The sequence below is a fragment of the Amyelois transitella genome, chromosome 21 (genome assembly GCF_032362555.1).
Source record: "Amyelois transitella isolate CPQ chromosome 21, ilAmyTran1.1, whole genome shotgun sequence".
In the NCBI taxonomy this organism is placed as follows: domain Eukaryota; kingdom Metazoa; phylum Arthropoda; class Insecta; order Lepidoptera; family Pyralidae; genus Amyelois; species Amyelois transitella.
The window spans coordinates 5,015,077-5,026,180 of record NC_083524.1 but is presented as its reverse complement, the minus strand read 5'-3'; the positions used below and the strand labels follow the sequence as shown (position 1 = coordinate 5,026,180).

The window sequence follows — 11,104 nt, the reverse complement described above, 5'->3', positions numbered from 1 at the left end:
AAAAAATATATAGGTTAAAGAGGGGATGATGAGTGAGAACTGACTGAGTTATGAGTGTAAATGATTTTATTAACGAAATTTAACACATTTACGTTATTTAAAAAGCATTCATTATGAAGACTGCTTTGATGGTGGCCGAGAAGCCGTCGCTGGCCCAAAATCTCGCTAATATACTCAGTAATGGAAAATGCAATACCAATAAGGGTGAGAGTTATGCTATTGAATTTTTGCAAGAAGAGTTGAAAATCTCATTTGTACTTCTAAGTTCATTCGTAATCTTACTTTGTAGGTTCAAATTCGGCATGTTCTATCCACGAATGGAATGGTAACTTCAAAAATGAGCCGGTTCACTTCAAGATGACTTCAGTTTGCGGTCACGTTATGAGTTTGGATTTCACCGGCAAATATAATAATTGGGATAAAGTGGATCCCATCGAGCTTTTCAGCTGCCCAACTGAGAAGAAAGAGGCTATGCCTCGGCTCAGAATACCTGCCTTTCTGGCTCAGGAAGCTAGGGGTTGTGATTATCTTATCCTATGGCTTGATTGTGATAAGGAAGGGGAGAACATTTGCTTTGAGGTATGAATGTAAATAGTCACATCAAAATCATTTATTTATTTATTTGGTCTATCATTCTATGCCACATTAATAAATTATAGACAATCTAATATGCTAATTTTATTGCTAAATGTGCAAACCACTGAAAGTAAAAACTACTTGCTCAAATTCATAGTACATAAAATTAAATTGGTCCATAAATTGAGATAAGATATAATATGCGAATTAAAATGTTGAATATAATTTTTTAAGTATTAGTTATAATTAGGTAAATATGTTTGGTAAGATTCAAAGACTCCATTACAAAGCTTGCTATCACTTATGAGTGACATGTTTATTGTTTTTAACCATAAAGTTAATTCACACTATGTATTGGTATTTCTACTGCAAACAGCTTTTTCATTAAAGTGATTTTATTTAGTTCCCTGAGAGTGAAGAGTGACATAACCGTGCTATTACAGGTGATGAGTTGTGTAGCACCCTATATGAAAGGGGATGTTTGTTCTCCCCTGGTCACCTACCGAGCCCACTTCTCTGCTATCACGGACAAGGACATCAAGGCAGCCATGCTGAACCTCGGCAGACCCAACGAGAATGAGTCTCGGAGTGTAGATGCTAGACAGGAATTAGATTTGAGGATTGGATGTGCTTTTACTCGCTTCCAGACTAAATATTTTCAAGGTATTTATTGCTTTTGTAGCATTGACTGTTTTCATGTCTATGATTATATGTATGTATGTAAATATATAGATTAAAAACATGTATGATTTTGAGGTATACATAAAAATATCTGTAAAACAAATTATAAATCAATATACTTTGTATTGTGTTTCAGTTTTTTAATGAAAATGTAAATTGACAGGTAGATACGGAGATCTGGATGCTTCCCTTATATCCTACGGACCTTGCCAGACCCCAACTCTCGGTTTCTGTGTCCAACGTCACGATGATATCCAGACATTCAAACCAGAGACCTATTGGGTACTAAGGGTAACTGCATCTACTTCGGAAGGAAGAGAGCTGCCACTGGAGTGGAAGAGAGTGAGGAGTTTTGAAAAGGATATTGCTAATATGTTTCTTGCTGGTATCAAGGAAATTAAGGAGGCAACGTAAGTTATTAGTTTCAGATTAGTTAACACTTTTGAACAGTATTATTTATGCTATTTTATATTGAGAAATAGAAATGGGCTTAAAGGTCATACATCTAAACATTGTTGTATAATATATATTTCCGATATTGTTGTTGTTGTAATACTTGAGAAAATCGTCTCATCCTAGAAGTGACTTAAACATTTCACAAATAAATTGAGGAACCATAGTATTAATAAAAGAATAGGTATAACAATGCTTTCTTTTTGTAGTGTTGTCAATATTCAAGCAAAAGAGAAAGTGAAGCCTCGTCCGGCTGCCCTGAATACAGTCGAACTGATGAGAGTGGCGTCTGCTGGCTTGGGGATGGGCCCTCATCATGCTATGCAGGTTTGAATGAATTCCTTTAATTATTGCGCAAAAGAACTAAACAACTAAAGGTACATAATGTCATGTCTACAAAATTCTCGTAAAGCCCTTTTCAGCTGTATGTTTAAATGATGGAATTGAGATATTTATGTATATGATTAAATAGCGACAGGTTGGTTGCTCAGAAGAACAGAAGAATCCAAAGTTTATTAGCCATTCCTTTAGACGCCCTTTACGACTTCTATTGGAGGATATGAAGCGGTCCTATTCTAAAGTGCTGGAAACACACGGCTGTTTCCACCTTTCTCCTGGCTACTGGAGGTGGCTGATATTTGCCAATAATGACAAGAAGATGATTAATTAGTATAACACATACACAAATGTGAACTTAGTACAATGTATTAGTAATGTTTGTATTTTTTTTCCAGATTGCAGAACGCCTGTACACACAGGGTTACATTTCGTATCCACGTACAGAGACTACAAGCTATTCTGAGAACTTCGATCTCATGTAAGTTAAAAAAATATATTATAAAAAGCAACTTTATGGTGGGACATGAAGTAAAGCAGAAATTGAAAAGAATAGAGAAGATTTTTGCCAATTAGAAAAGAAATTTGCCATAACCAAACACAAGACGAGATGCAAATGACTGGAATGGAATGTGTAAATAATTTAACAATTACTTTTAATCCGATTATAGGGTTATTTATTAATGAAATGTATAACTATATGATATAATTTAAATTATTTATTTCAATATTTTGTCTTGTTTGTTTGTTTGTAAACTCTTTATTGCACAGAAAAAGAATTATTGGATTTAGAAGATAATGGTGGACTTATGCCAATTGGGATGTCTTGTTGTAGGCGATGGGCTAGCAGCTTATCTCTATTTGAATCTCAACTCCATTATAAAGCCATCCAGCCTAACATGGCCTTTCAGTCTTTTCAAGACTGTTCGCTCTGCCTTTCCCCGCAAGGGATAAATACGTGATAATATGTAAGTATGTATGTATGTTTTGTCCATCAGCGGCACTCTTCGGCAACAGCAGAACTCGAACAAGTGGGGGGCGGAGGTGCGCGCGCTGATCTCGAGCGGCATCAACAGGCCCAAGAAAGGGCACGACGCCGGCGACCACCCCCCTATCACACCCATGAGGGCCGCTTGTGAGTTATAACTTTATTTGCCTTCTCGTGGGAATCCTTTACTTAGGTTAGGTTTAAAGATTTTTTTTTAAATAGGTACATGAAATTTTAGTACCCTACTTTCTTACTAATCCCTACTACTTAATTCGTATCCATATCCTACTAATATTATAAATGCGAAAGTTTGTATGTCAGGATGTCAATATGGATGTTTGTTACTCTTTCACGCAAAAACTACTGAACCGATAACGATGAGATTTGGTATGTAGGTAGCTGAAGACCCATAATAACGTATAAGCTATTTTTTATATAATCCCGGAGATCCCGCGGGATTGATAGGGTTTCCATGCGGACGAAGTCCCGGGCGGCCTCTAGTATATAATAAAATAGTAATTGAACGATGTGAGTTCTTGAAGTATGTTGGTTACATAAAAAATCCATAATGGTAGATATATTGTAAACAGAAACCAAAAATGTGATTTTTGAATTTATGTCTGTATCTTTGTACTCGCATCACGCGAAAACTATTTAAATACAGTTTCCTCAGATGTGTTAGGCTTGGTTCAACTCTAAAAATTGGTATATAAAAATGTCTTCTCCCCCTTAATAAAAGAGGTCAGCTTTTTAGTGTAAAATACAAATAAGGTTTAGAATAACTTTATTCTCATAAGATTTACAGATAGTATAATATTAGATAAATAAAAAGTACATACAATATAATTTGTTCCAGCCGAATCGGAACTAGAAGGCGACATGTGGCGTATCTACGACTACGTGACCCGACATTTCATAGCGACGCTGTCGCGAGACTGCAAGTACCTCTCCACGACCATAACGTTCCAAATTGGGACAGAGACTTTCTATTACACTGGCAACACTCTTGTGGACGCGGGCTACACGGAAATTATGCACTGGCAGGTCAGTTTATTGTAGATACATACATATCATCATGTCTATATCCCTTGCGGGGTAGACAGAGCCAACAGTCTTGAAAAGACTGAAAGGCCATGTTCAGCTGTTTGGCTAAATGATAGAATTGAGATTCAAATAGTGACAGGTTGCTAGCACATCGCCTAAAAGAATAATTTCAAGTTTATAATTAAATTTCTTAGTAGCCTTTTATGACATCAATGGGACAAAGATGGAATATTCCTATTCTTTTTTTATTGGTGTCGGGAACCACACGGCAATTTATTGTACTATTTTTTTTAATAAACTTACGTGTCATGTAATTGTATACATCACGCGGAAGTATCTATCTGATGACATACTAGTTACTATTGGAGGGTGAGATAAAATTGTATATCTTTTGAAAAATGCCATTAGATTTTTACTTAGTGATATCTCACTCGCACTGTATTATTTAGTTAGAAGAAAATTTACTTGTTTCTCTCATAACGTTCGTATCAATAAAAAGATAAGTAAAAAATACTAAAACACCAGTCTCGAATTAAATTTAGAGCTGCATTCTGTGTTTGTGATATACTTAAATAATAATAATAACATAAGATCGAAATTTTGCACAATCGCCATCTTTTTTTTTGTTCAGGCGTTCGGCAAAGACGAGTTCGTGCCTCCCCTCCACGAGGAGGAAGTGCTGCGCGCGCACGATCACCGCCTGGTGGAGTGCCAGACCTCGCCGCCCGATTACCTCACCGAGTCCGAGGTACATACATGGTCACGTCTATATCCCTTGCGGGGTAGACAGAGCCAACTGTCTTGAAAAGACTGATAGGCTTCACGTATTTGGCTTTAAGATAGAATTGAGATAGTGTAGTGTACATAGTGATATATTCTTTATACAAGAACTAATTTGGGGAAAAAACATCGCGTTCCACTTTGCTGGCACGGATTAAGTGCTTCTATTTATTAATTGAAAAACTTTATTGCATAGAAAAATGTATAAAGAGCAGACGGAAGATAATGCCGTTTGATATTTTCTACCAGTTCACCAGCTGAAAAACTTTAAGTTGGTGATGCAATAAAGTGTACATGCATACTGCAAAATACATACATTACAAACAAAATACATACTTAAATACATACAAGGTACATAAAATACATTATAACAATAAAAACATACATACATACATATTTTCACGTCTATATCCCTTGCGGGGTAGACAGAGCCAACAGTCTTGAAAGGACTGAATGGCCAATAAATAACAATAAATACATACATAAAATATCAAATTAGTATAACCTCTAGTAATAGGTTATACTAATTTGATATTTTAGATAGTAACCTATTATTATATTTTAGTACAACCTCACTTTTGTATTTGTACTTAAGTTGTTCATTTCACATTAGATACTTTTCATTCCACATCTCCATTGTATTATCTGCAGGTGATCACTCTGATGGAGAAGCACGGCATCGGCACGGACGCGTCCATCCCCGTGCACATCAACAACATCTGCCAGCGCAACTACGTGACGGTGGGCAGCGGCCGCCGGCTCGTGCCCACCAACCTGGGGATCGTGCTCGTGCACGGATATCAAAAAGTTAATACATACATACATATAATAGATAGATAGATAAAAACGTTTATTCAGATGCTACAGACACATAATACAGAGTTAAACAAAACATTATAAAAAAAAACACAGTTGAGATGCATTTGCGTGCTGCAGCAAGTAGAAAAGGTCATAACTCAGCGGAATTTTTGCACTAACTGATGTGCAAAACGCTGATTTATGATTATTCAATAATTCAATTCTAATCACGTCTATATCCCCTGCGGGGTAGACAGAGCCAACAGTCCTGAGCGGACTGATAGGCCACGTTCAGCTATTTGGCTTTAAGATAGAATTGAGATTCGAATAGTGACAAGTTGCTAGCCTATCGCCTAAAAAAAAGAATCTCAAGTTTGTAAGCCTATCCCTTAGTCGCCTTTTACGACATCCATGGGAAAGAGATGGAGTGGTCCTATTCTTTTTTGTATGTCAAAAGTACCCGAAACCGCCGAGCTTGCATGAAGAGAGTTATGAATGTGGAGCAAGCGAAGGAAGTATGCAGAGATCGTGGCAAGTGGAAAGAGGTAGTCTCTGCCTACCCCTCCGGGAAAGAGGCGTGATTTTATGTATGCATGTATGTATGTATCCGTACTAACAATCAAGGATTTAATCATTTATTATCAATCGGATTTTTCTCGTGCACAGATGACAGTCTTCTTCTATCCTGGTTACATCCATAATGTTCTGGAGATCGAGGAACCCAGCCATTTGAATTTTTCAATTCGGACCAGTACTTCCTGATATTAGCGCGTTCAAACAAACAAACTCTTCAGCTTTATAATATTAGTGTAGATATAACCTTTCCTTTTAAATCAGTCTATCTATTAAAAAAATTGCATCAAAATCAGCTGTGAAGTTTTAAAGACCCGACCATACATACAGACATGGAGACAGACGCGGAAAGCGCCTTTGCTTTATACCATGTAGTGATTTGTTACGAATTCAGATACAAAATGTTTACTATTTATCGTAAAGAAATAAAAATAAATATGAATAATATAGGGACGAGCGTAACTTACCCTCTTACAAATTCATTACAGATTGACCCAGAACTGGTGTTACCAACGATGCGTTCGGCCGTTGAGCAACAGCTGAACCTCATCGCTGTCGGTCGAGCGGATTTCCAAGCGGTTCTCTCGCACACTACGGAGATCTTCCGTAGAAAATTCCAGTTCTTTGTGAGGTCAATTGAGGCTATGGACCAACTGTTTGAAGTGTCTTTCTCCTTGCTCAAAGCCAGCGGAAAAGCATTGTCAAGGTGTGGGAAATGTCGCCGCTACATGAGATATATACCGGTCAGTGCTGCCATCTGTTATCATGTTTTAGAAGTAAACGAGGAAATGACATTGCCAGTATTTTGTGAGATATTTAAGTTGAGGTGAACTTCTTTTCATAAAGGTTTCTGGGAAGAACGACACCTTTGTTCAAGCGAGATATTTAAAAAAAGGGTTGGTGCTGCTACCATTAATCTTAAATCTTTTTGAAAACTGAAAAAATGTACCCAAGCCATCCTTAAGTACGTAATATGATGTTCTGACTAAAAAACGTTTACAACCGCTAACTTTAATTAGCCCGATTAATTGTAAATATTGGACAATAATAAACGTTAACTGTGCCTTCTTAAATTTGGTGTATTTAATTATTTTAGGCCCTGGGGCATAAAATATTGAAAGATTTCATTATAAAAAATTAATAAAATAATTTCCATATTTATTATTTTTGTCATATAATTTGGTAACAGGCTAAGCCGGCGCGTCTGCATTGTTCCCACTGCGACGACACATACGGCCTCCCCCAAAACGGCACCGTGCGGATTTATCGCGAGCTCAAATGTCCGCTGGACGACTTCGAGCTGCTCTCCTGGTCCTCAGGGAACAAGGGGAAGAGCTTTCCGTTGTGCCCCTACTGCTATAACCATCCGCCTTTTAGGTATGTATAAAATAAATAGTTTAATTATCAGAAAAAATAATTGAGTTGGGAAATTTTTCTACTTAATTCCAGCGCGAAAAGTATAATTTGTAATGTAATAATGGAATACTGTGTGTTCTCGTATAAGGGCAAGTCAACGTTATGGTGAAGGAAAACATCGTGAGGAAACCAACACCTTCAGGCAATTGGATGTAATATGGGTTAGATTCCTCTGCATTGGTTACGGTTAGACGCGTGTAGAATTCTGACTTACTTTTAATCGTGGACACAACTAAAGGCTCTTATTATATTTACTTCTAGCTGTGCCTGCGACTTCGCGTGGAATAGTTATTTTGGGCATCATTGAAGCCCTCAAGGATGATTAATTTTCCCCGTTTTTTTCACCCTATTTCTTCGCTCCTTATAGTTGCAGCGTGCTATTATAAAGCTTCCTCGATAAATGGTCTATTCAACGCAAAAATAATTTTTCAATTCGAACCAATAGTTCCTGAGATTAGCGCGTTCAAACAAACAAACTCTTCAGCTTTCTAATATAAGTATAGATAAGAAAAAAAAGGAAAATTTTCATGGAAATCCTTTGAAATTTTTTGTTTGTAATAAATATTGACCGGAACAGGGACATGAAGAAGGGGTTCGGCTGCAACTCGTGCACGCACCCCACGTGCGCGTACGGCGTGAACTCCACGGGCGTGTCGGGCTGCGGCGAGTGCGCCGGCGTGCTGGTGCTGGACCCCGCCGCGCCGCGCTGGAAGCTGGCCTGCAACCGGTGCGTGCGGCTACTTACCTACATATCGTCACGTCTATATCCCTTGGGGTGGACAGGGCCAACAGTTCGTAAACACTGATAGGCCACGTTCAGCTGTTTGGCTTTAAGATGGGATTGAGATTCAAATAGTGACAGGTTGCTAGCCCATCGCCTAAAAGAAAAATCCCAAGTTTGTAAGCCTACCCCTTAGTCGCCTTTTACGAAATCCATGGGAGAGAGATGGAGTGGTCCTATTATTTTTTCTATTGGTGCCGGGAACCACACGGACCTAGTTTGATACGTGTATTTGTTACATACATAAAATCACGCCTCTTCCCCGGAGGGGTAAGCAGAGACTACCTCACTAAGTTAGCGATTTATATCCGACAGCGATGGGGTTAGCTAAGTGTATTTGTTGCAAGGTTTTATAGGTATTTTATGATATGGTAACATTGCTTTTTGAGTACCCCTTTCGCATGTTGACAGTTATAAACCGCATGTTACTTCCATTATATGTTTGTATTTCAATGAGAAATCAGCGCCCCAAAGAAAAAAGACCTCAAAGTTTCTCAGCCTCATAAAATCATTTTCAACATAAAATTGTTTGTTGCTTAAAAATTGCCCAAAAATATTGACTGGTTAGAAGTGGCGTGCACTCAAGTGATTTCCATTTAGTTATCTGTAATTAAGGATCACTTAAAAGGTCTCCTCAAAATTCCAGACAAAAATTGATAAAAATTAAATTAAAGAATAGATTTTGCGAAACAGAAAAACATCTTCAATAGTTTAAGCTGCGAGAGAGGAATATTTTACTTTGTAGCCAACTGTACGAAGTGTTTGATGAGACCCCGTTTTTAATCAAATCTACAACAAATATCAATAAATCTTTAAATCCAGATGCGACGTGATAATCAACATATTCGAGGACGCGACCCGCGTGTCGGTGTGCGAGCAGCAGTGCGGCGCGTGCGGCGCGCAGCTGGTGCACGTGGAGTACAGGGCGGAGCGCACGCGCCTGCCGGCCGCGCTCACCGAGATGGCGGCCTGCTTGTACTGCGAGCCCAGCTTCAGCGCCCTGGTCGGTATACCTACTAGTGAACATATATATATATATATATATATCTCAATTCTATTATTAAGCCAAATAGCTGAATGTGGCCATTCAGTCTTTACAAGACTGTTGGCTCTGTCTACCCCGCAAGGGATATGGACGTGACCATATATGATTATTTATGATAGTATAATTCGTGCCGTGTGGTTAACGGCATCAATAGAAAAATAGGAATAGGACCACTCAATCTCTTTCCCATTGATGTCGTAAAAGGCGACTAAGGAATGGGCTTATAAATATTGCTAATAATAAACTTTTCATTCAAATCAAATCGTATCAATAACTTTTTATCAATCCCAGATGTATAGTTTAGAAATTGTAAACTTAGTGACTGTTTGACTGATTCACAGCACACATTTAATTATGATAATGGTAATGTGGTTTATAATGATTTCACGAAATTACCGCTAAAATGGAAATTAACAGGAACATTTATGTCGTACACTAGTGGAGCCGTGATCGTCCTAAAGTCTATCAATAAATGATTAATTGATTTTCGTCAGGTGGAGAAACACCGCGCCGTGTCGTCCCGTGCGCCGGCGCCGCGCGGCCGCGGCGGGCGCGCGCGCGTCAACAAGCACCGCAACAAGCAGCCCAAGGACAAGATGGCGCAACTCGCTGCCTACTTCGTCTGAACCACAGAATTCATACCATAATACATACTATACTTTCTTCAAAATCATCGATAAGCGCAAACCAATCGCTTTACCAACCTACTAATATATGAGGTGTACTGGTTTGATGCACTCAACATACAAATAAGATCTGTATATTATTATTTTTTTCCATTAGTTTATCTCAGGAAATGAAGCTTTACTTACTTTAACATAAGGATACTTTTGTGCCAGACTCAGCTACAACATTATTATAAATTCCTAACTTTCTTAGCGCAAATGGTTGTTTAATCTCACTAATATTACAAATTCTAAAGTTTGTAAGGATGTGTGTGATGATTAAAGATCGGAATAGGTAGATTGAATTGGGGTCAATGAACTGAAACGTATATATTAATATGGACATACCTCCGTCCGGGATTGCGGGATTTGTAAATTATAAAGATTTTTCCGGAATTTATACAAGTGGGATGAAGAATATATTAGTGGTAGCTGTTTTCCCCCGACTTCGTTCACCAAAATTGTAGTCCTATGTTACCCGCGGCCAATGTAGTTTACTGTAAGTGTAAGTACTGAAATGCAATCCCGGAAAAGAGGCATATCCATTTTATGCTTTCTATGGTAATTCATGATGCAAGTACATAAAATCAATCTACCTATTCCGATCTCTGGTGATGATCCAGGATTAGGTTCCTCTATTAATAGGGTGATGAACTCAGATGAAAGTTTCTTCATGTAGTTACTTGACTTACTCTTGGATTGGTGTCACTGGTCGAATCTCGGATTCTTCTTCAGAGAGTAGACATCCGGACAAACTTCAAGAGAATCATGGGTTAAGTGTAAAGTTAACACGTGTGAAGTTGGATGACGCTAGTAGCATATAATGTCCTTGGATGTGTTAAGGTTTATATGAAAACTCTTTGTGACTATTTATTATTATTGTAAGTGGAATAAACGTTTCTAACCGTAAATCGGATTTTATTTTTTGTATTTGTTCTGTGTGGCTATAATATAAGGATTTAAAGCTG

The 11,104-nt window shown here is 38.0% G+C and overlaps 1 protein-coding gene across 1 annotated transcript; it reads left to right on the top strand.

The window, feature by feature from the left end:
- The first annotated feature begins 19 nt into the window (after positions 1–19).
- LOC106135560 (DNA topoisomerase 3-beta-1) lies at positions 20–11,041 on the top strand. Its single transcript, XM_013335907.2, has 15 exons — positions 20–204; positions 290–579; positions 1,020–1,239; positions 1,421–1,667; positions 1,920–2,037; positions 2,445–2,527; positions 3,045–3,181; positions 3,891–4,078; positions 4,710–4,826; positions 5,510–5,665; positions 6,718–6,972; positions 7,419–7,606; positions 8,223–8,372; positions 9,249–9,429; positions 9,966–11,041. The coding sequence occupies exons 1-15, from the start codon at positions 114–116 to the stop codon at positions 10,095–10,097; spliced, it is 2,553 nt and encodes an 850-aa protein (XP_013191361.1). The 5' UTR covers positions 20–113; the 3' UTR covers positions 10,098–11,041.
- Positions 11,042–11,104: the final 63 nt, after the last annotated feature.